The sequence below is a fragment of the Pelobates fuscus genome, chromosome 2, assembly GCF_036172605.1.
Source record: "Pelobates fuscus isolate aPelFus1 chromosome 2, aPelFus1.pri, whole genome shotgun sequence".
Classification (NCBI taxonomy): Eukaryota; Metazoa; Chordata; class Amphibia; order Anura; family Pelobatidae; genus Pelobates; species Pelobates fuscus.
This window is the reverse complement of record NC_086318.1, coordinates 443,058,811-443,084,972: the sequence shown is the minus strand read 5'-3', so window position 1 is coordinate 443,084,972 and position 26,162 is coordinate 443,058,811. Positions and strand designations below refer to the sequence as shown.

The following is a 26,162-nucleotide window of genomic DNA, read 5'->3' as shown; positions in this document are numbered from 1 at the left end:
ATCTCTATGACAGCATTAAACCCAGCGCATCTCTATGACCAGCATTAAACCCAGCGCATCTCTATGACAGCATTAAACCCAGCGCATCTCTATGACCAGCATTAAACCCAACGCATCTCTATGACCAGCATTAAACCCAACGCATCTCTATGGCACATTAAACCCAACGCATCTCTATGGCACATTAAACCCAACGCATCTCTATGACAATCATTAAACCCAGCGCATCTCTATGACCAGCATTAAACCCAACGCATCTCTATGACCAGCATTAAACCCAGCGCATCTCTATGACCAGCATTAAACCCAGCGCATCTCTATGACCAGCATTAAACCCAGTGCATCTTTTTAGAAGCATTAGACAGCTCTCTGACCCCGAATCATTGACTCTAATTGTGACCCTGGCTGTCGGTGACGGCAAAGTATAAACCGTGTTATTTACTAAAGTGACAACTGGTGGGAGTTAAAGGTGAATTCAGAGTAAATTTCAAATTTAAGACCAATATTGTGATTGTTGCTTCCAGTTGAGCAATTATTGTCTGTAATTTTAAATTATCTTTGAATAATCGATAATTCTTACTTTAGTAAAAAATCCTGACCGTATTGATTCTTAGAAATAACCCAGCATAGGCTCCGCACTGACATTTCGTGCACATTACAAGATGCTTGTTATGGGAAATGCAGTTTGCACCTGGAGGAAGCTAGCTTTGGCCAGAGATCCGCAGGTTTATTAGTCAAGGTATTCCCTGTTTTATCTTATTTCTTTTCGTATTCAGAGAAATTCCAGTTCGATGTTTATTTAGATTAATAAATATTTATGAAGATTAAATATTCTATCTTTATGAAAATTTCACAGCTTTTCATTTGCATAGTACAATCAAGGACTATCGCTGTAATGTCGGAGTTAACTTAGCCTTGATAAAAGTTTTACAAACTGTTAGAAATCCCTACATGTTGCCCCAAATCTAAAATCCTTTCTGAGTGAAGTTAGGGGTCGTCCCTCTTTAATCCCCGATTATAAGATGTGCAGAAGCTTAGAGCATTACAGATTGATAAAGCTGCTATTTATCAAAATAAGAAGAGGTGCAAGGTTCTCTTATCGGATGATCTCCTCGTTCTCCCCCTTTATCTCTGCTGTGCTGTTAGTGCCTTCATCGCAAGCGGCATCTTTGTCTAATTTACACTATCTCTGCTTTAAAGGCCCAAATCTGAACACGTGCAGTTGATCCAATGATCAAAGGACTGCATGTTGACGTGTCGAATTAGTTGCCTGTTTTTAAGAAAAACATTTTCATGCCATTTTGACATTATTTTCATGCTTTTTATCGATGAATATTTTAGCTTTTAACAGCAAAACTGCACAGTACCCAACGATTTATCATGGATTACTTTAATTTACTTTAAGATTTAGCCAAGTTCTTTAATGCGAAAGTGACATAACAAATATTGAGGGGAAAAAAAATATATATTTTAGAAAGCACTTTGAAAGGGGAATTGTCACATCCGGTTTATTTACAGTCATGGAAAAAGAAAGTGCACCGTCTGTGAATTCTATGGTTTTACATAGGCTATAATAACAATCACCTGTTCCTTCGTAGTTCTTTATATTAGCTAAATACAACCTCAGATGGCCAAAAACTCACTAAATATTACACTATGTCATGGTAGACAGCCACTAGAGGTTGAGATAATTAGACAGCCACTAGAGGTGGAGTTCATTGGACAGCCACTAGAGGTGGAGTTCATTGGACAGCCACTAGAGGTGGAGTTCATTGGACAGCCACTAGAGGTGGAGTTCATTGGACAGCCACTAGAGGTGGAGTTCATTGGACAGCCACTAGAGGTGGAGTTCATTGGACAGCCACTAGAGGTGGAGTTCATTGGACAGCCACTAGAGGTGGAGTTCATTATTAATTTGACTTCAAACCCACTCCTGTGTGAGCTTTAAATATATCTTTACTTCAGCTTGCTTCCTACCCTGTGTACCTTGAAACATAGTGTGCTCTGCATGTGGTGAGGACATGCTATCGGTAATGGTCACGTTGCCAGTGAATGTATATATCAAGACACATGTCGGCTTTATGGTGTTTGTATGATTGCATTCTGCCCAATATGCCGTGATTTCATTCAGGTCTGATAAGAAATACTAAATTCTGTAAAATCTGCCACACGCACAAAAACTAAAGCGGTTAAACAGATTTTTTTAAAAAGAATTTTCTTTTAAATGGGAGCACGGTTTAGGACAGAGGTAGGCAACCTACGGCACTCGATGTGTCTTTGCACGGCACTCAAGGCTGCTAGACCCAAACGCACTCTGGCCTATCAGGAGTCCCAGTAAAACTTCAGATATTTGCTAGTACGAAAGGTGATAAAGGACAATCCTCAAATCATGCATTGCAGCACATAGAAGAAGTGATCTTGGATCACTTCTTCCCAGCACTTGTGAATGGGAATCCACACTGTAGTAGAGCAGCCCTCAACCGCTATCGCAGCTCCTGTCCTTGACGTGTACCGCCAGCCTGGTCCCCACTGGAACCCACCCACACTGCTAGATATACACAGAAATGCACAATAACCCTCCCCTCATACAAATAATACGAACAGCCCACACACACACCACACAATTCCCACAAACGCACCACTAACAATCCACATGCAGTCTCTCACATGCAATACCCCAAACAGCCATCACACACTACCAAACACACAATGTGACATATCCATCCACACACAATTCCACAAGCAGCCCTCATACACAGCCCACATTCATAGGTATCATACACGATACCATAAACTACTAATGAACATATACAATATAATAGCTCATATACGCACAAATACAACGATACAAAGCAATTACAGTAAAAATAACAAGCAGAATACGGCAGCATATACACCTCATTTAAAAAAAATAGGATCGGCACGCTACGGGACATCACAATCCTATATCGGCACAGTGCTGCTAAAAGGTTGCCTACCCCTGGTTTAGGATGTTAAACTGGAATGTAACACAAAAATTCCTGCTACATTTTCTTGTGTCAAAATAAATCAAACTTAGTTTTTCCATTATTTTCAAGTTGCCAAATGCTGTAGCGAATGCGACACAACATAACTACTTGAATGGCTTCTAAAATCGAATACCTTAAAAATAATTGTACTGCCCTTTAACATGACCACAATAACCCAGGTCTTTAAATAATGGATACATTCTAAATTCCATGGGGGCTGGAATACTGTATCTGATTCAAAGAAAAGGGATTCACCAAAATAACACGCAGAGCCAGTTTTCCAATAAATGTACACTGTGGAAATACCTTAATAACATTTCCTGTAGAATAAATCAGAACTGTACCGGACTCTTACAGTAAATCGTATGATTCCTGTTATAAATCACAGATTGCAGTTATATAATAAATCATATGATTCCTGTTATAAATCACAGATTGCAGTTATAGAGTTAATAACATGATTCTTGTTTTATCTCCTCACAGATTGCTGTTGTGGGATTGCGATGATCGTAGTTACAGTTACTATGTTGAAGTTTCCACCAATCAGCAGCAGTGGACGATGGTGGCGGATCGGACGAAGGTTCCTTGCAGGTGAGTTTAATCGGAAGGTGTTTGTGATTACGCAGTTTACTTGGGACAGTTCATACTGCGAGCCTACAATAAATGCTTTTAGATGGGAAATCCGTTTCCTTTCGTCCTGCGACTGAATAGATATCAACAGTATTAGCCCACCTGCTCCCTGACACTTATACCTGGGCACTTGTTTTACATAATTAAAAAATAATAATGCACTAAAACCGGATTAAACGCTGGTAAACAAACACAGTCATAATTTAATGGCTCATCGCTCACACATTCTGATACATCTTTTTACATACTGGTCTCCACACTGGTACAGAGGGTCTTCTGACCAGAGGCGAAGCCGCCGTTTCTCCCAGCAGCCTGCCATTACGCTCTGGGTGGTTTTAATTTTATAATTTCAGCTTGTAACTCTCAGAGCTGTTAGGTGGGAGCTCTGCTTCGTTGTCAGCACTTAGCTCTTATTAGACAGAGTCTAATGCAAGCCATGCAGAAAGTCGCTGTAGTAAAGGTTAGAATGGCATGATTGATGTCATCTGATGTCACTGCCGAAGGAGAGAAGTCTTCTCGTCAGACTCCAGAACAAAAAAGCAGAAGGAAATTGTTATTCTGCTCTTTGGGCTGATGTACTGAAACCTGTGTCTATATTAATAATTCGCTCCTCAAAGCTTTACGCAGACAGCCTATTTCTAACCTCTTTCTCGCTGTCTGTCTCCGTGAGAAGCGCAGAGGACAGAATCCGGAGGCTGTTTGTTATCATCCTTGATAAGCTCGCTGCTCCTCTATTATAGTAGCCAATTAATGCTACCGGCCCATGTAATTGTCATCCTTTGAAATGCCGGATGTAGATTTATTCTTTCCGTGCCTCGTCCCTTCTTTTCTTTTACATAAAATGACAGTAATGAAAATCTCTGCTTCACTTTTTCTTTGTTTTACTTTCCCTTAAAGGGCAAGCGTTTATGATAAATTTGCTGATGTCGGCCAGCTTGGGATATTGACGAGCGTTATTGTTTAGGAATCTGCCTGTCTGGGCATGAATGGTCAGAGGCAATTTGAAGTTCATTGAGCTAACCTTTTTGACTGTAGCAAATTACTGTGTTTGGAATGAATTAGTCCGTGCTATAAGGGGCTTATTATCACGCCGTGGCTCTAATTTGACAGCCGTAGCCGCTCCGAGCAAAGTTAAACAAACATGTCCAGCCAGCTCTCCGTGTGCATGGATGGCACACTCACGAAGCAGTGAGTTCTAATAGTTCTGTAGATCATATTTGACCCCGAGCAGGCTTAATTTCAGTGAGCACACTCTGTGAACCCCATGGTTTGGTACCCGTGGCTCTGTCAGACGTTTGATTTGTTTTATTCAGCTCATTAGACATACACAGCCTCGCGTACCCATGTGTCTGCTATCCATGTGCTGACACTGATTCTTGCTTTTTTGAGGCCATGATCGCTGAAAAGAATTAATGTGTGGGGTGAAAGCTGGTCTAGGGGCTGGTACCTGACATTCGGGGGTATAACACTAAGAGAAATCTTATAATAAAAGCTGAAACCTCACACTGCGGGGCTTCTCGAACCTTCAACCATATTACGTGCAAAGTGGACAGAGGCCTTGACTTGTAGAAAGAACGGTTTGGTGGCTGCTGCTTTTTAAAAAAATATATATCTATTTTTTTCTCTTGTCACATCAATAGAATCTAAGCCTAGGCTGATATCTGAAAAACACTGAGGGATCTAAATCACCAGTTTTCCTTTACTGCGCACCGCCAGTCAGTGTCTGTATAACATTCTCTGAAAAGGAGACCACATTACACAGATTCAGGATAAAGATAAAACAAGCCTCTGCCTATAGCAATCCCAAATTAACACTGCGGGCTGGGAATCGCTATACTAGATACTGTGACATCCTTACAGCTCCCGCTCTGCGGATACTTAGCACTAATTAGTTTGAAACAGCATAACCCCATCAAATCATTGTATGTAACTAGATATTTATTTTTAGTGACCCAAAAACATGTAAAATAAATGAAATAATTCATTATAATGCCTTTAAGTGGTTTAAAAAACTAATAAAAACGTGAGTCTCTGTTTGGCAGATGAAACAGGAACACAAAGTTTGATGGATTTTCTTACAATCGTCCCGAAAAACTACGTCTTAATTAGTATTCAGAGCTAAGATGTTACAGAATCACCCACTTTATTACAGTTTTATAATATAATAGAAATACTTGATTATTTATACTAATGCTGCATAAACCATTCTATAATTACAATATAGCATGCGCATAATTAGTATTTTTTTCTTCTTCTAATTAAATATAAATGAAGAATAAATGCTTTGTTGCTGAGAAACAATTGATTTTCCTCTAAGGTGGGAAAGTTTATCACATAAAAAATCCATATTGCATTGACCGTGACTGCGATATCTACCAATCTGCCTGATTCACAATAATAATACATACTGTCCCTTTTTACAGTGATAGAGTTAAAGGGACCGTCTAATCACCATAAACACTACATGCCGCAGATTCAACTGACACGGTCAGTGCCGGCCAAATATGGCTGGAACTGATACTGTATGTAGCATTGGAACTTCCGCTATATAAGAACCATAATCACTTCTGCTCTCTCAAGTTGGGATCATTTCCAATATTTTTCAATCTTGTCTGACTTCAGATGATACTTAAGCAAGTGGAAATTCTAAAAGTATGTGATGCCGGAGCTAGTTGATTATTTTCGACAGGTTTTTTCCAATAATATTAAATTGATCCCTATGTCTGAATCAGAAGACGTCCTTGGTTGGCAAACCTGACATTACTTCTTGATTTACATGAATGTATTTTTTTTAAAGTGGAAGGCAAATATCCAATTAAATGAGGAAAAACGCAAACACAGACCCTTGCTTGTACATCTAATTAAAGTAGCTTGTGACCGCAAATCCGCTGTATTTTAACAGCCGTCCCTAATTCCTTCTTGTTGATGTAATCCATCAGGAAGCGTTTCTTTTGCTATTTGCCTTATTTCATTGCTGCTCCGTTCAATTAATTATGGTTTCCTGTCTCTGAAAGTTAACCTGTCTTGTCCAGAATCACTTTGCTAAATATTACTGAGACTTGTACTATAAACATGTGTTATGTATTTACAATATATTTATATATATATTTTATTTTTTTCATGTTAACACTTTTTTTCGTGTTATTGTTAGTGAAATTTTCTGTTAATTCTGTCTAACCCGTTTTATTCTGCATCATTGTTATTTCAGAATACCCACGCTCAATCACAGTTATATAATACTCTGGAAAATATTGTCTAAAATACACTTTTAGAAAACTGTCAAGTTTAGATGATATTGTTTCTTGAAAACATTAACTTTGAACATCTATTTTTGACTTAACTTGTTTGTGCCATTGGAGCAGTAAAATTATTCTAGAAGTCCAACAGAACAACTACAGTTTAATGTACACCATGCATGTCGAACTCAAAGGCTAACACGGGCCAAATAAACAAGGTTTAAGTTAATGTAGGCCGCAAAAAAAACTAAAACTTCAGTTTTTTTATAGAAACATAGGTTTATTTAGAAAAAGTTGCCTAACTGACACTGGACGTCCTCACGCTTTTAGGGCTTCAAAGTAAACAAAAGAGCGATTTTATTTTAAGGAGACGTGCTGTGACGAATTGGACCTCATCACAGGTCCTTGGAGGGGCATACTTGCCATCCTTTTACCCTGTGACTATGGTCCCTGTGTAAAACCCTGGTTGAAAACACTATTTGTGCCTGTTAGGACTTATAACAGGAACAATTCAAACGTTCGAAGCGGCACTTTGAACTCCCGAAGCCATCTTGTTCGCATGGACCAAAACCGCAAATAGACTTCAGGGGGACTTAGCCGCGAATGCCCTGGAACTATTTCAGCATGAAAACTTTGCGGTTCCCGGTCAGTCCTCCAGCGGCACTTAGCCGCAATTCTATGGAACTATTTTGGGCTATGGAACCATGCCTGCGGTCGGTCAAATAAATGACTTCCATAAAATTCATGAACCCCTGAACTGATCTGGGTGTTTTTTGGATATGTTGGTCACCCAGATCAGGGCTATCAGGGGATGTTGTGGGGATATTGTGTTTTGGGGTACTTATGGGACTTGAAAAATTTGTGTTTTTTCTGCCTGGCAATAATTGGGTTAATACAGTATCTGACTCAATTATCTCCCAGGCAGAGGGGAGGGATCGTATGTTTGTTATAGGAGTGTCATGCATTTAATCACTGTTCTTATTGGTCTTTGTCTTTGTCTTTGTGTTGGAGTCCCCAACAAGGTCCATGTGGGCGTACCCCTTGCATGGGGATTGTCATAAAAGGCCAGTGTGGCACCATTAAAATTCAGTCTTACTTCACCCTCAACATAGAGCCTCGCCTCGTGTTTGTAGGGATCTGCTATACAATTTATAACCACTAGCTCTTGTAAGAGCTTCACAGCTATACTCTCTTGGAGGAGAAGTTCACCCACTGTAAGCTGGATCCTGGTCTTGGGTCCAGGGTGGGTGGAGGACGGTGAAACCCCAACCAAGCTGCAGTGGTTCGTGGGGTCTACAGTGCTTATGGTGTCCGGTGGAGTGCTTGGAGTCCTCAGGGTGCACTAGGAGCATCGATTGACAGAGGCACCCAGTCGGGGTGGCAGGCGGTCCATCACACGTGTATTTGCATATAACCAATGTCAACTACCTTGACATATTAAGAAAGGTTTGGTAATGGGACTGAAATGGTGAATGTATGCTGTTGCACAGCTGTAAAAAAACAAATTATGTTATCTTGTTGATTTTGAAGGCCTATGAGTGTGTTCTAATACACTGCCCTCTACACCCATTCTAATACACTGCCCCTACACCCAATCTAATACACTGCCCCTTAATCTTATACACTGCCCCTTCTCCCTCCACTCTAATTGAATACACTGCCCCCACTCTGCCAATTTAATTCACTGCCCCCTCCCTCCTCTAATTTAATACACTGTCCCTCTTCCCCAATTTAACCCACTGCCACCACTACCACCACTCTAATACATTGCCCTTCCTCCCTTACCCTAATTTAATACAATGCACCCCTACGTCCCCTAGTTTAATACACTGCCCTCCCCCCAATTTAGCACACTGCCCCCTCCCCCAATTTAACACATTGCCCCCTCCTACCACTTTAACACACTGCCCTCCCCCCCCCCATCACCACTCTAATACACTTCCCCCTCCCTCCCCCAATTTAATACACTGTCCCCCTCCCTCCCCCAAATGAATACACTGCTTCTCCTCCCCAATTTAATACACTGGCACCCACCCTCCCCAAATTAATACAGTGCCTACTCCCTCCCCCAATTTAATACACTGTCCACTCCCTCCCCCAATTTAATACAGTGGCCCTCAAATTAATACACTGATCGCCCCCCCCCCTCCCCAAACCCTCCCCAAATTAATACAGTGCCTACTCACTCCCCCAATTTAATACACTGCCCCCCCCCCCCCCACAATTTAATACACTGGCACCCTCCCTCCCCTAAATTAATACAGTTCCCCCTTCACCCCTTAAATACATACAGTGCCTTCTCCCTCTCCCAATTTAATACACTGCCCCCCACCCTTCCCAAATTAACATACGGCCCTCTCCCTCCCTCAAATTAATACACTTAGCCCACGCTTCCCAAATTAATATACTGCCCCCTCCCTCAAATGAAAACACTAACCCCTGCCTCCTTCAAATTAATACACTTGCCCCCTCCCCAATTCAACACACTATACAGGAAGGTTCCCCAAGCTCCTCTTCCCCTACCATAAGATGAGACACCCGTCCTCCAGTTCCAACTGAAGCAGACCAGATGCTCCTCTGGCACTGCGAGTTGGAGGGAAGGGGGAGTGACTGGCCTGCTCTGTAGACAGACAGTCACTCTGCGCTCTTGTGGCCGCGGGAGCAGGCAATCTGCCGTGGGAGGGAAGACAAGAAGCAGACAGAAAATATCTTTCCTGTCTTGTGGCTGGTCGCAGCCACGGCACAAAGCAGCCCCAGGGCAGGCGGCCGCAAATATATCCACAAGTTTGACATGCTTGATGTACAGTATACAGCTTAATGTACAGTATACAGCTTAATGTATAGTATACGGCTTAATGTATAGTATACAGCCTAATGTACAGTATACAGCTTAATGTATAGTATACAGCTTAATATACAATATACAGCTTAATGTACAGTATGCAGCTTAATGTATAGTATACAGCTTAATGTATAGAATACAGCTTAATGTACAGTATGCAGCTTAATGTATAGTATATAGCTTAATGTATAGTATACAGCTTAATGTACGATATACAGCTTAATGTATAGTATACAGCTTAATGTACAGTATACAGTTTAATGTACGGTATGCAGCTTAATGTACAGTATGCAGCTTAATGTATGATATACAGCTTAATGTATAGTATACAGCTTAATGTACGGTACACAGCTTAATGTACAGTATGCAGCTTAATGTACAGTATACAGCTTAATGTACAGTATACAGCTTAATGTATAGTATACAGCTTAATGTATAGTATGCAGCTTAATGTATAGTATACAGCTTAATGTATAGTATACAGCTTAATGTACGGTACACAGCTTAATGTACAGTATGCAGCTTAATGTACAGTATACAGCTTAATGTATATTATACAGCTTAATGTACAGTATGCAGCTTAATGTACAGTATACAGCTTAATGTATAGTATACAGCTTAATGTACGGTATACAGCTTAATGTACAGTATGCAGCTTAATGTACAGTACGCAGCTTAATGTACAGTATACAGCTTAATGTACAGTATACGGCTTAATGTATAGTATACAGCCTAATGTACAGTATACAGCCTAATGTACAGTATACAGCTTAATGTACAGTATACAGCTTAATGTATAGTATACAGCTTAATGTACAGTATGCAGCTTAATGTATAGTATATAGCTTAATGTACGATATACAGCTTAATGTATAGTATACAGCTTAATGTACAGTATACAGTTTAATGTACGGTATGCAGCTTAATGTACAGTATGCAGCTTAATGTACAGTATACAGCTTAATGTACGATATACAGCTTAATGTATAGTATACAGCTTAATGTACGGTACACAGCTTAATGTACAGTATGCAGCTTAATGTACAGTATACAGCTTAATGTATAGTATACAGCTTAATGTACGGTATACAGCTTAATGTACAGTATGCAGCTTAATGTACGGTATACAGCTTAATGTATAGTATACAGCTTATTGTACAGTATACAGCTTAATGTACAGTATGCAGCTTAATGTACAGTATGCAGCTTAATGTACGGTATACAGCTTAATGTACAGTATACAGCTTATTGTACAGTATACAGCTTAATGTACAGTATACAGCTTAATGTACAGTATACGGCTTAATGTACAGTATACAGCTTAGTGTATAGTACACAGCTTAATGTACAGTATACAGCTTAATGTATAGTACACAGCTTAATGTACAGTATGCAGCTTAATGTATAGTATACAGCTTAATGTATAGTACACAGCTTAATGTACAGTATACAGCTTAATGTATAGTACACAGCTTAATGTACAGTATACAGCTTAATGTACAGTATGCAGCTTAATGTACAGTATGCAGCTTAATGTATAGTATACGGCTTAATGTACAGTATACAGCCTAATGTACAGTATGCAGCTTAATGTACAGTATACAGCTTAATGTACAGTATACAGCTTAATGTACAGTATACAGCTTAATGTACAGTATACAGCTTATTGAATTTTTTCTGGTGAGTAGAATCATTACCTTCAGGCTTTTTTCTGTAAACACTGTTTTTTTCAGAGAAAATGTAGTCTTTACATTACAGCCTAGCGATCCCTCCATTCCTCAGAAACTGTCCAAAGACTTATATGATGGACAGTTTGTCACAGGAGGTTGGTATCTGATGAATTATGGCCTTCATTTAATATTTATGTATAAGCGTTACAAATTATTTCATATTTTGAAAGTTTTAATATGTTGATATATTGTTTATGTTGATGATGTATGATGTATTATTTTGATGAAAATAATTGTAAAAGTGTATCCCAAAATATGAAATCATTTTAAAACCTTATCGAATAGAGTCCTACGTTGGCTGGTTACCTTAGTTTAACGTCACTGCCGTGGAATTGGGAAACTACGTTTCAAATTCGGGTCAAGCGGCCGCTGACCATGTGCCTAGGCCTTTCTAAACGCTAATAATAGTAACTGGTATGTAAAATGAAGAATTCTGTCTAATGAAGGGTACCGGGTCCCTCTGAGGTCGGCACGTGCTATTGCTCTAGTTTATCGTACAGAGTGTTATTAGTATGAAACTTTATTGGCACACGTTCCCTAAACTAGCAGGAACAAAGCATATTAAAGGGCTTCTCCAAACACCCTAACCACTTCAGTGATTTCAAGTGGTCATAGTGCCTAGATTCTGTATGTGCAGCATTTCGATATGACATGCTGCACGTACAGCTGTTAACCCCTGCCACAGGTGGAGATACAGTCATTGGCGGCATAGCTCCCCTCTCCGTGCTACACCTGTCCTCCCCCTGATCTTATTCCGCCTCCAGGGGGACCTTGGCCTATGCACTGGAAAACAAAGTAAGTTTAAGCATTTTAAAATGTTTCGGTGTTTGGGAAGAAGATGGGGTGGAGCCTACAGGAAGTTTTATTTAGAGTAACCCTTTAAACTGAAACATCACAAGGAGGTCATGGTGTAGGTTACTGACAGACTACAAATAGACAAACCAAGTTAAAATAATTAATAAGATATAACGTGAGCAGTGAATACATCTATTGTGAGCAGATAAAAATTGAAATATAAGTACAGATGTAACACTTGAAATAAGCTGAGCGCAGCGTACAGACCAGTATCATTGTGATTCTTGGTACAATGTGATAGAATTGGATCTCTGACCGGCTCACAATGAGTGCATTGGAAGATGACAAGTTTACGGCTTCTTGAAGATCTCTGTATAGGAACGGAGACAATCGTGCTTTGTTTGTTCCTCTCTGTCAGCATGTAAGCCTCCCTTCGCAATACATGTAAAGCCGACTGCGGGATTGCCTGGCATTTCGTATTGTTATTGTAAAAAGCCATTGAATTAGTTTGCATATTGGGCTGCATCGGTTCTCCACTCATTGTCAGACAGTTCTATTGTGGTATGCGGTTTCCTCAGTGTCTCACAGATTGCACCCGTCACTGATACACTGACAGCCATTTCAAGTTTTCTCAACTTATTCTTGTAGTAATTTAATTTTTTAACAAAAAATAAATCAATTTCTTTGAAATCCTTTGCAGTTTGAGTTGAGGTTTTGCTCCAGGCCAGGTAAAATATACTGTAACTGATCGTCATACCTACAGAAATGTAAAATCCTCACTACGTGCAGTTATAACGTCACCAAATTTGTAAAACAAAAACGTGCCTTTTCTTTGTTTTACATTTGCAAGAATAAAAGGACGTAGGTTACAGTAGAAGAGCTGGCACAGGCACCCAGATTACTTAGTCTCCATGACGTGGTCTGGGTGCAGTGGTCCTGTCATTCCAATCTTGTAGTTGTGGTAATGTTTTCATTGCAGTGCTAAAAACACCACCGGTGGCTGTGTTCTAGACATCCACTAGAGGGTGTTTCCGCCAGTGTAACGGAGTCCGACTCGATTACGTGCGGTTCCACGGACTCACTCATTGCATGAGAATCTTGAACATCCTCTGACACGTATCATAGGGGATTCAGTGCTCCGATATGAGAAGCATTTGATTGTACGAGTGATGCTTTGTGAGAAGTATTGGATTGGATGAGAAGATGAAGAAAAGGAAGATGTCATGGGAGGCCGAGCGCGGGTGACTGCAGAAAGTGACTCGCGGTGCTGGAAAAAGGGGTAAGTAAAATCTCTCTTGTTTTATTAAATGTAGTGGGCCCTGAATCTAATAGGAAGTAGAGCACTATAGCATTAGGAATATATTTTTGTATTTGTAACACGATAATGTTGCTTTAACCAGGGTTGTCCTGGCAACGTGTCTCCTTTTTTTTTTCACATTGTGGGGGAGGGTGCAGTCTAACCATGTAAAGAGATACAGCTTTACCTAAGTACAACTTACCTCTGCTACATCCCAAGCATCAATGTCACCATTGGGGTCGTTACACCTTAAGAGTGACAGAGCCCCTTTAAAAGGTTACTTTAACACTTTTTAAATATATTTTTTAAAATATAGCACACTCTATTGGCCATTTGTATTGGCGCCCCCTTCAGCACCCTAAAATAGATATATGTAACCTAAGCAATATATTTCCTTGCAATCCCGCGGTGGGTGAAGCTGGTTTCCATGCATTGCTCTGATGTGACTGCTACCCTCATGAGGTCCAGTGAAATGCACCTCAAAGGCTAGAACATGTCGTTCAAATCTTGCAGATCTTCTAACGGCTTTCTCCTCTCCTTCTCTTCATATTCTTTCTTCAACCTTTGTCTTAATGACCCGGCAATAATTTAAAATAACAAAAAGGGATAATTTGATTGCATAAGCTGCCATAAAAGTAAGAAAAAAATAAAATTATTTTGTTCCTCCACCAGAGGACGTTGTTCAGTGAATTGTAACCGGAAGGCTCGCAGACCAGTCACCCAGTAATGTTATTATACACTGTTACTGCTCTCTGAAAGTGATCCGATGTGGTAGCTGCACCACAGCAGAGAACTTATTGAAAGATGGTTTGTGGTTTATTTAGGAATTCTGATACAAACTGTATACTAAGAAATTAACCTCACAAAACCATAAATAGAATTAATCGCCTTGCAGTCGCTGTGCACTCCTCTGCCGTTCCATCTTTCTTCTGTCTTCAGGTTTTAATCTTCATCCTCCATCCTTTTCCTCTACTCCTTTTCTATCTCTCCTTTCCCTTTTCAAATTTTCTTTTTTTGTGAGTTTCGTTACTCCCCTTTCCTTTCTCTTATTGAATGGTGCCCAGGGGCTGTGCCGCTGCAGTGGGTTAGCACTCAGAGAGTTTGTCTGTAGGAATGTTTTACTGCTTGAGATGTGTGTCTGAGGTGTGATGTCATTCCGTGTCTGAGGTGTGATGTCATTCCGTGTCTGAGGTGTGATGTCAGTCCGTGTCTGAGGTGTGATGTCAGTCCGTGTCTGAGGTGTGATGTCATTCCGTGTCTGCGGTGTGATGCCATTCCGTGTCTGGGGTGTGATGTCATTCCGTGTCTGAGGTGTGATGTCATTCCGTGTCTGGGGTATGTCATCCCATGTAGTATTATGTCATTCCATTTCTAGGGTGTGCTGTCATTTTGTGTCTGTGGTGTGCTGTCATTCTGTGTCTGTGGTGTGCTGTCATTCTGCGTCTGTGGTGTGATGTCATTCTGCGTCTGTGGTGTGATGTCATTCTGCGTCTGTGGTGTGATGTCATTCTGCGTCTGTGGTGTGCTGTCATTCTGCGTCTGTGGTGTGCTGTCATTCTGCGTCTGTGGTGTGATGTCATTCTGCGTCTGTGGTGTGATGTCATTCTGCGTCTGTGGTGTGATGTCATTCTGCGTCTGTGGTGTGATGTCATTCTGCGTATGTGGTGTGCTGTCATTCTGCGTATGTGGTGTGCTGTCATTCTGCGTCTGTGGTGTGCTGTCATTCTGCGTCTGGGGTATGTCATCCCATGTAGTATTATGTAATTCCATTTCTAGGGTGTGATGTCATTCTGTGTCTGTGGTGTGATGTCATTCTATGTCTGTGGTGTGATGTCATTCTGCGTCTGTGGTGTGATGTCATTCTGCGTCTGTGGTGTGCTGTCATTCTGCGTCTGTGGTGTGCTGTCATTCTGCGTCTGTGGTGTGCTGTCATTCTGCGTCTGTGGTGTGCTGTCATTCTGCGTCTGTGGTGTGCTGTCATTCTGCGTCTGTGGTGTGCTGTCATTCTGCGTCTGTGGTGTGATGTCATTCTGCGTCTGTGGTGTGCTGTCATTCTGCGTCTGTGGTGTGCTGTCATTCTGCGTCTGTGGTGTGATGTAATTCTGCGTCTGTGGTGTGCTGTCATTCTGCGTCTGTGGTGTGCTGTCATTCTGCGTCTGTGGTGTGCTGTCATTCTGCGTCTGTGGTGTGCTGTCATTCTGCGTATGTGGTGTGCTGTCATTCTGCGTCTGTGGTGTGCTGTCATTCTGCGTCTGGGGTATGTCATCCCATTTCTAGGGTGTGATGTCATTCTGTGTCTGTGGTGTGATGTAATTCTGTGTCTGTGGTGTGATGTCATTCTGCGTCTGTGGTGTGATGTCATTCTGCATCTGTGGTGTGATGTCATTCCGTGTCTAAGTTGTGATGTCATTCTGCCTCTGTGGTGTGATGTAATTCTGCGTCTGTGGTGTGATGTCATTCTGCGTCTGTGGTGTGATGTCATTCTGCGTCTGTGGTGTGATGTCATTCTGCGTCTGTGGTGTGATGTCATTCTGCGTCTGTGGTGTGATGTCATTCTGCGTCTGTGGTGTGATGTCATTCTGCGTCTGTGGTGTGATGTCATTCCGCGTCTGTGGTGTGATGTCATTCCATGTCTGGGGTGTTATGTCATTCCGTGTCTGGGGTGTGATGTCATCCCATGTATAGGGTGTTATGTCATTCCGGGTCATTGTTTATAACAGGTTGGCTGATTATCAGTTCTTGCAGTGATTTCTGCGTCTTCTTTTCACACAGTTGAAGAGTTTGTCAGTAGATATTTTCAATTTCCATATATTCTGCAAAAGATTTAAAGCGCTCTGTATGAACTGAGATTAACACGGTGCGGCCTGCGTTCCCCTCTTATGTAATTATAGACCGCGTAACACAAATGCCAAATTCAGCTCTGTAAACTTTGTCCTGTTGCGTTCAAACACTCATATAATGTAACCCTTTTATTGTAAAACAGACTTAATTAACATTTGTGACATTATTAGAATATTACGGGAGTGTATTTAATTTGGAATGTGGTACAGCAGAGCAATATGATGATTTTAATAAAGGGGAAATCACTCGATGTTCTCTACATCCTGGGAGACTTTAACTCCATAAATTAGTTGCTCGACCTTTGTTAGCGTTCCCAAGGAAGCATAGTGTTTTATCATGCGTTCATTTTTGCAATACAGTTACAGCGATGAAACGAGAAGGGTCGTTTCTCCCTCAATAACAGCATTGAGATGTCATAATCTATGTGCAGACTTTATTTAACGTCTGCTCAAGTCAAAAATATTTCTCCCGGTGATAAATATACATTGTGAGGCTGGCTTTTATGTTCTCAATGGATTGGTTTTTCTAAATGTACGTCCGGTTATTCTGTGATCTCATCACGTAACTGATGATGCAATATGACACTAGACTGTTGACAAATAAATGTGTTTTGGGGAATGATCTGGATACATTGTCAACTTTCAAGCCAATATAATTAAAACCATTCAAGAAAATTTCCACTACTTTCTCAATTCGTGACTATTAGTTGTTTATTTCCCAAAACATATTACCTATTTGATAAATAAAACCCATTATTGCCCATAATTTGTGGAGGGCCTTCTGTGTTTTTTATATTTTATTAATAAACGACATTGTTGGAATTTATGTATTTTTTTGTTATTACTATTATTGATAAAGCACCAACACATTCTGTAGCGCTGTACAATGCTTGGATGATGTGTACAAGTACATTCAGTAATAATACAAGTAAAGACAGGTTCGACTTACAGGAACAAGAGGAGATCAGGACTCGGCTCCAACAAGCTTCCAATCAAACGGAAGCTGGTTAACGTTACGCAAAACCTAATAATGGCAGAGTGCATTCTATTCATGTTACATACTGATTGCCTGCTGTATTACTAACTAAAGTCCGCAGGCGCTGTGTGATTTAAATCACGGAGAAGTAGACGCTGGTTATCCCACCATAAAGTAGGAGCTGGTTTTACGATTTATTAACAGACTGAAGAGAAGGGGAAAGTTTAATTAAACAAGTAAGGTCTGGAAAGTGGCATTTGGCTGTCTGGGTGAAAGCAGAGGAGAGGTGTAAGCTTAAGGTAGAGATATGGCATCATATTTATAAGCACATTTTATGCTAACTAACTGTTGCGCTCTTTGTCTATGGCGGCTGTAATGTCACTACACATGTGGTTTTCAGATCCAGGCAAAGTGCATTCTTCAGAACATTTCAGGAATTGAGATTGGAGCTGGTGGATGTGAACCTCAAACTGAACCTAGTCACGGGTGCTTGGAGGGGCCTGCTGGCCAGCCTCTTTCCAAGACTACGGGTCAAGTCAACGACTGTAAAGACCCATATTCCCTCTTGTTCCCCTGGTTCAGCACTTTCCATAGTACCGAACGCTAGCTCCCTGGTGGCCGTTCGCATGGACCAAAACCGTGAATAGACTTGTAGGGTGGTACTCCGTAATAACTAACCAGGCAGGACGCTACATGAAATTCTATCTGTATGTGGGGTGGTACTCTGTAATAACTAACCAGGCAGGCAGCTACATGAAATTCTGTGTGTATGTAGGGTGGTACTCCGTAATAACTAACCAGGCAGGCAGCTACATGAAATTCTGTCTGTGGGTAGGGTGGTACTCTGTAATAACTAACCAGGCAGACAGCTATATGAAAAATAGAGATATGCCCACTTTCCTTACAGCTGTGGTTAAAATAAAAACAAAATAAAACACTCATGCTACAGGGCAGGGAGAGCTTTATGACAGCCCAGTTCAAAGCACTGTCTCGATGACGTGAGAGAGGCATGTTTACGAGATGCCATGGTTACATGTGACAGGTTCCGGTGCAGTTTTTATGATTACACAATGACACTCTGTAACGAACTGAGCCTCGTCACGTGTTCTTGGAGGGGCCTGCTGGCCAGCCTCTTACCAAAAGACCATGGGCCCTTTAAAAAAAACTATGTGGACAGACTTGGTTCGTGGGATTTTATATTTGGTTCGGGAACCGAACAGCCGCACGAACCGGAGACTACCCTGGAGCTTGTTAAGCCTAATTGCTACTTTGTAGCAATTGCCACCGCAGTGTTCTAAGTGTTCGTCTGGGTGGCCGCAATTCCTATGGACGACCATGAGGTGGCGGCCATCTTGTTCGCATGAAAGCAGGCAGCCGGGTTTGGACATGAATCTCATGGAACTGAAAACGGACACAGAAACTCCCGAACACCGCTGGACTTTCAGCATCTCCTGAATTCGGTTCCACAACACTTAGAAAAGCGCTGTTCAGTGGAAACGTTCCCACGAATAAGTGGATCAAGCTCCAGGGTAAGACTATTGACTCTGTTCGGTAGTTTGTTCGTTTTTAAACTACCGAACTAGACCGACCGCAAGCCCTGATTCTCTGGAACTCTTTTGGGCATGGGACCATGCTTGCGGTCGGTCAAAATTAAGAATTCCAGGAAATTCCTGAACCCCTGAACTGATCTGGGTGATTTTTGAATATGTTGGTCACCCAGATCAGGGCTATCATGGGATGTAACTTGTGTGGGGTTTTTATGCATTTTTAGGGTATTTTTGGGGTGTTTGGGAAAATGTATGTTTTTTCTGTGCTTGGAGATAATTTGATTTGATTAGTTTACAGTTCCTGATCCAATTATCTCCCAGGCACAAAGGAGGGATTATCTGATTTTGTATGGGAGTGTCCTGGACCTGAGAGCCAATGTGATTGTGTATTTATTTCTACTCTCAGGTCCAGGGGGAAGTGCCCCTTGCATGGGGACTGTCATAAAAGAACAGTTTTGGCTACCATTAAACTGAGATTAATTTTACCCTTCATGAAGTCTAGGCTCATGTTTGGGAGATTGGAGAGCTATATTTACACTCTGAGGATTGCTATAATCACTATACTCCCTTGGATCACAACACTTGCTCTTATAAGAGCAGCCTGCTTCGCTCTCTGGACTAGGAGAGGTCTACCCACTGGAAGCTGGATCCTGGTCTTGGGTCTAGGGTGGGTGGAGGACAGCGAGACCCCAATCAAACTGCGGCGGTTTGTGGGGTTTACGGTGGTTATGGTGTTCCAGTGCAGTGCTTATGGTGTTTGCAAGTACTAGGAAGCAGCGATTGACGGAGGTACCCGGTCGGGGTGCCAGGCGGTCCGTCACACTCCTTGTTCCCGAAGTCCTGGAGATTGATGTGTTAATGGAGTTGTCCACAAAGGTTAATTTTCGTACATACAGTTAATTGTTCATTTCCTATAATATTCATTATTCTCTGTATGATTCAAGGCAAGCTGTTCAGGTTTCTTTAACTGGTTTGTTTGGTATATACATTTTGGGGTGACATCTCTACATTTATGGGAGCAGGTTTGTTTTGAATAAAGAAGGAAAGGTGTTGCTGTTGAAGGAAATTCGGCTTATTGTTGCCTGTGTTTTGGTGTTTTGATTCATGGCTATCAGGGGCACAATAGTGAATTATTCCCATTGTCTGTATTGTAATGTGTTCTGTAAAAAGTAAAATAGATGGTCATTCTGTGTGATCTGAGATCAGAAATCGTGTCTTTATAACACAGACACACAGACTGAATGAGAAATTTGTCTCTGGTGGCTACTGTGCAATAACGTTGGTAAATCCTGAGTTTCCTCCTCCAGACGTGCAGTCTGAGAGCGTATCTGTATATAACATTTTAAAAAATTCCCCATGAAGACAAGTCACCCTGGATAATGGCAGCACTGGGTTATTTTATTACATGATTGAAGGCGTGCTCATGCTTCACACTTCTAGCCAGCCCCTAAAAGTTATGGGCCACTGCAGTGCCGCCCCAGGATGCCTTGAACACGTTCATGCGTGCTCGGACACGTGCAGAGAAATGTGCACGAGTGCACTAGTGATTGTTCAGTAGTGCTGTGTGCGTGCTAGTGATATTGTGGTGGAATCTCGGTAAAAATAAATTTAGTAGGCCGAGATTACCACGTGGCATGTGTACGTGCATATGCTGACGTATCGATCAGTTGGTTGCACGAGGCAAGATACGATCGGTAGTGTACGGAGCATGTGCAAGAATACAGGATATAGTATTCCCCCTCCTCAATTGTGCTGGACAAGCCATGCGGTCAAACAGGAAGTTAATTCTTATATTGTATTGATTGGTCAAGAGAATGTGCGGGTGGAGCTTAATATGGGAGGAGTTATATGCCTATATAAGGAGCCTGCACTATTGTCCGGGGCTCAGAATTTGCTGTATTTTGGTGACGCTAGTCCCTCTGAGTCCCGATCGGTGATCCAATAAAGAATCTCTTCCTTCCTGAAGAAACCTGTGTCCATCTCTCTGTGCTTGGCTTCCGTCAGTTTCTCCGGTATCATTTGGTGCATTGGCCGGGAAGCTCATCGTTCAACGGTAGCTGAGAGGCAGAGGCGTGAGACGGTCTATCTTTGCCCACGTTCTCTACGGCTGCACCCCTGAACTTCTGCGTGGACCTTCCTTCGTCTCGGCGCCACTGGTCTGTTGTCCAGGAGATCATCGGCCTCTACGTGAGAAGTGCTGGGGTGTCCCCGTCGATGAGTGTGAACTCAGGTTCAGGAATGAGGAGGTAAGACAACTGCTGTTTTAGACGGCAGGACCCGCTAGGGGTATACCGATTGTGCGGTAGGCCCAAAGGGGTTTTTGAATCTGTATCTGCCCCCTCTGTCGGAGGGAAGGAGCGAAGGCGCACCGCTCGATCGAACGCTCTTTAGTCAGACCGTTTGATTTGGTTAGTCAGGCGGGGTCCTGGTGTAAATAGCCCTAGCCGGACACCGGTGTCTTGTCTAGACTAGCGTTCTAGGGTGTATATTACGTTCGCTAGGTCGGAGGGACCGGGAGACTAAGCGGCGCCTGTGTAAATTCGGTTCGCTAGTTCTCATCCTATCTGGGCTAAGTGGGAAGGCGTGTAAATTTGGAACCCACTAGACTTTTGATAGTACGACTAAGAGGCGCCTGTGTAAATTCGGTTCTCTAGCTCGTTGTATAGTGCGACTAAGAGGCGCCTGTGTAAATTCGGTTCTCTAGCTCGCTATATATGTGGTGATTGGGCAGTGTGGCTAACCAAAACGGGTGTATATAGTTTTAGGTAGTCCATTCAAGGTACTGGCCAATAGTTTAGTTGGGAATTGTAAATGTGTTAAAGATTGTTTTAGTAAAGTGTATATCTTGTTAGATAGCGCGAGCTCAGCCGTCTAGCGAGAGTGTTAATAGTGTGTTGCTGTATTATAGTGCACGGTACCATAACCCTGTATATTTACTGACATTGTATAATAAGTACTAATCATTGTCGTCAATTGCATGTTTTAACACCATAACCACTAATAATTGTATTGTGACCTTAACTTGTGCTTTGACCTATGCTAACCGTACTGTAACCGCTATTTGTAAAAGACGATGTTACTGGGGTGTGTTATAGACGGGTAATTCGTATATAGAGAATTATAGCGTGGGTGACTGTATAGTTACGCCAAAGGGCATAATATTGATTATATAGTGACTGGTGTAGCAGCTGTGTGTGTACGGGAATTCCCTGAGTGTTTATTGTGTTATTGTGTACGTTTCACTTGGTAACCGTACCACGTGGTGGTGCTGTTGCCAGAGGAAACGGGTGTGACTGTTGAATAGTACGCGTGTATAGTAATCGCTGTCGACGACGTTCCATTGTTAAAAATGGGTGCGTCGCAGTCAACGATTCCGGATCCCTTAGGATGTATGGTTAAGAATTTTAAAAAGGGATTCAAAACCTGTGATTTTGGGGTTAAGATGTCTTCTGTGCGTTTAGTTACTTTGTGCACTAGGGAGTGGCCTACTTTGGTTGCGGCATGGCCGCCACGTGGCAGTTTGGATCCAACTCTGGTACAGCGCTTACACGTGGCTGTATCAGGTAGGCCTGAACTTTACGGCCAGTTTCCTTATATTGACTGTTGGAGACAGGCCGTAAATGACTCGCCAAAATGGCTCCAGACATGCCACGAGGAGCAGTGTCGCCTCATGGTAGCTAGGACTTGTTCGTCCACTAGGACTGGTGTTAGGCCCATTTTGGACACGCCCCCTGAGTCCGAGATCCCTTTGCCGCCCCCTTATTTTCCGTTAAGAGGAAGTGACGTAAACGCAGGAAGTCCTGCACCCCTCCCCTCATTACCCCCATCCACTTCCGCTTCCTCCTCCAGTACAGGATCCACCCCCCCTCGTACTAAATCTCCCCTTCCGGAACCAGAACCCACCCCCATTAGAAACGAATATCCTGATTTGGCGCCACTTCAGACTTCCGGTCAAGCTTCATCTAGCTCGGCCCGAAGTGTTCTATTCACTACCTTTTCCCAAAACCAACCTCCCACATCCCCATACCCTGTCTCTCCCCGACCGGAACCCATGACTGACGCCTCCCTACGTAGCCCCATCCAAACCCGACAGTTGACTGGTGCCCAACAATTAAAGCACTATCAGATGCCTCTTCGCCTAAATCCCGGGTCAGCTTATATCGATGCCGCAGGTCAAATGGCACACGCTGACCCAGTCTTCGTATATGTCCCATTTACCACTACCGACCTTTTAAACTGGAAGACCCATAATTCCTCGTATACTGAGAAACCACAAGCCATGACTGATCTGTTCACCTCAATAGTACAGACGCATAATCCGACATGGGCTGATTGCCAGCAGTTACTAATGACTTTATTTAATAATGAGGAAAGGACAAGAATAAATCAAGCAGCCATTAAAGCATTAGAAGATAGAGCCCGTGCTTTGAACCAAGCTAATCCAGCAGCATGGGCCGCAACACACTATCCCAATACCGATCCCGATTGGAACGTAAATGGTGCTGATATGGTTCAACTCAGAGCCTATAGAGACGCTATAATTGCTGGCATGAAAGCAGGAGGAAAGAAAGCCATTAACATGTCGAAGACAGTTGAGGTGATTCAGAAAAGCGATGAAGCGCCCAGTGTCTTTTATGACCGATTATTGGAGGCATACCGCTTGTATACCCCCTTTAATCCGGAAGACGCAGACAATTCCCGAATGGTTAACTCCGCCTTTGTCAGCCAAGCATACGGAGATATTAAGCGCAAGCTACAAAAGTTAGAAGGGTTTGCAGGTATGTCCATCACCCAACTAATGGAGGTAGCAAATAAGGTCTATATGAACAGGGATACAGAGAGTAAGAAAGAGGAGGAGCGCAAGATGCGTAAAAAGGCTGATATGCTAGCGGTAGCGATCGCAGGCGTAGATAAACGGGGCCCAGATAGAGGCAATAATAGATGGAGTAGGGAGCCTTTGAGTAGGGATCAGTGCGCGTATTGCAAGGAAGAAGGGCATTGGAGGAACGAATGTCCGCAAAGAGAGCAGTACGAGAGAGACCAACCCAGGGCAGGCTACGGAAATTTTAGAGGCAGAGCGAGAGGTAGAGGAGGCCCCGGAGGGAGTAATGGTTATAGAGGGAGTAATGGGAACAGAGGAAGTGTTAGGGAAGACAGGTATATTCCAGCAGCGCAAAGGTCCCGCGATAGAGAAGGTAGGGACTTCGTAGGATTGGCTGACACGGTCATGGAGGACTATTGATACCGACCGGGCTCCATCCCCCTTGGTCGAGCGGAGCCTATGGTCGATGTATCAATAGGGGGGAAAAGGAGTGCGTTCATGATCGACACTGGTGCCGAACATTCAGTGGTGACTAATCTAGTTGCTCCTCCATCTGGAAGGACTATTACTGTGATAGGAGCAACTGGAAGAAGTGCTGAAAGACCGGTTCTTAAAAGTCGACTCTGTACATTGGGAGGCCACGTAGTAAAACACCAATTCCTTTATATGCCTGAATGTCCAGTCCAATTGCTGGGACGTGATATGCTATCAAAATTACAAGCGCAGATTACGTTCCTACCAAATGGAACAACATCTTTAAAGTTTAATGGACCTTCAGGTATTATGACTTTATCCGTACCAAAGGAAGAAGAGTGGCGACTTTATACAGTGTTGACTAGCCAAAACCCTAGGAGTGATGAGACATTGTTTAACATACCAGGAGTTTGGGCAGAGAACAACCCACCAGGACTGGCCCGCAATATTCCACCTATAAAAATTGAACTGAAACTTGGGGTTTATCCAGTGAGCCTAAGACAATATCACATTCCGCAGAAGGCTAAGAAGAACATCCAATCCTATCTGGATAAGTTCATACGGTATGGTATCCTAAAATTCTGTACTTCCCCCTGGAACACCCCATTGCTGCCTGTTCAAAAGCCCGGTACAGATGAGTATCGACCTGTACAGGACTTAAGAGCAGTCAATGATGCGGTTGTTAGTATACATCCAGTTGTACCCAATCCATATAACCTGCTTGCTTTAATTCCGGGCGGGGCTACTTACTTCACAGTTTTAGATCTCAAAGATGCCTTCTTTTGCCTCCGAATTGCCGCAGAAAGTCAATGTATTTTCGCTTTCCAATGGGAGAACGCTGTAACGGGCTCAAAACGCCAAATGACTTGGACAAGACTGCCCCAAGGGTTTAAAAATTCACCTACCCTATTTGGCTCAGCCTTAAGTCAAGATCTACTGGATTTCGAGTCCATCCCAGGAGAGTGTGTCTTGTTACAATATGTAGATGACTTGTTGATAGCAGCAGTTACAAAAGAAATCTGTCAGCAAGCAACGCACGATCTACTACACATTCTCTGGAAGGCAGGATACAAGGTGTCTAGAAAGAAGGCTCAGTTGTGTTTGCCAACTGTCAAGTATCTGGGATTCCATATCTCTGAAGGTCAAAGGATTATGGGGCCAGAGAGAAAAGAAGCTGTCTGCCAAATACCAATACCCAAGAATAGAAGACAAGTGCGAGAATTCTTGGGGGCAGCGGGCTTCTGTAGGATATGGATTCCCAGCTATGCGATACTAGCAAAACCTCTGTACGCAGCCATCAAAGGTACAGAGCACGACCCCTTCTTATGGACCCAAGAACAGCAAACGGCATTTGAAGATGTGAAGAAGGCTTTGATGAGTGCCCCAGCATTAGGTCTACCTGATCACACACGACCATTCTACTTATATGTACACGAGCAAAGAAGAATGGCTGTGGGAGTATTGACACAGTACTTGGGATCATGGCAAAGACCTGTTGCCTACATGTCTAAGCAACTGGATGCAGTGGCCAGCGGACTTCCACCTTGTCTAAGAGCCGTAGCTGCAGCCGCCCTGCTAGTAGCTGAAGCCGATAAACTCACTTTGGGTCAAGAACTTTATGTACGAGTTCCACATGCAGTACAGACGTTGTTGGATTACAAAGGAAATCATTGGTTTAGTAACAGCCGTATGACCAAGTATCAAGCAATGTTGTGTGAAAACCCAAGAGTGCATTTAGAGACTGTAAACACCTTAAATCCAGCTACCCTTTTGCCACAACCTACTGAAAGTCAACATGATTGTTTGGAAGTAATGGATGAAGTATTCTCAAGTAGACCAGATCTTCGTGATTTTCCCATCCAGAACCCCGATGTTCAATATTATACCGACGGCAGTAGTTATGTGAAAGAAGGGATCCGCTATGCAGGATATGCAGTAACAACAATAGACAAGGTGATAGAAGCT

At 42.5% G+C, this 26,162-nt stretch overlaps 1 protein-coding gene across 2 annotated transcripts in view; it reads left to right on the top strand.

Annotated features, from left to right (window-relative positions):
- The window catches only part of BTBD9 (BTB domain containing 9), a 205,881-nt gene that overhangs the window by 166,538 nt on the left and 13,181 nt on the right, over window positions 1-26,162 (top strand). For both annotated transcript variants that reach the window (XM_063444128.1, XM_063444127.1), the window contains exon 9: window positions 3,492-3,599. In XM_063444128.1, coding sequence (XP_063300198.1) covers window positions 3,492-3,599 — 108 coding nt within the window. The remainder of the gene's footprint in view (window positions 1-3,491; window positions 3,600-26,162) is intronic.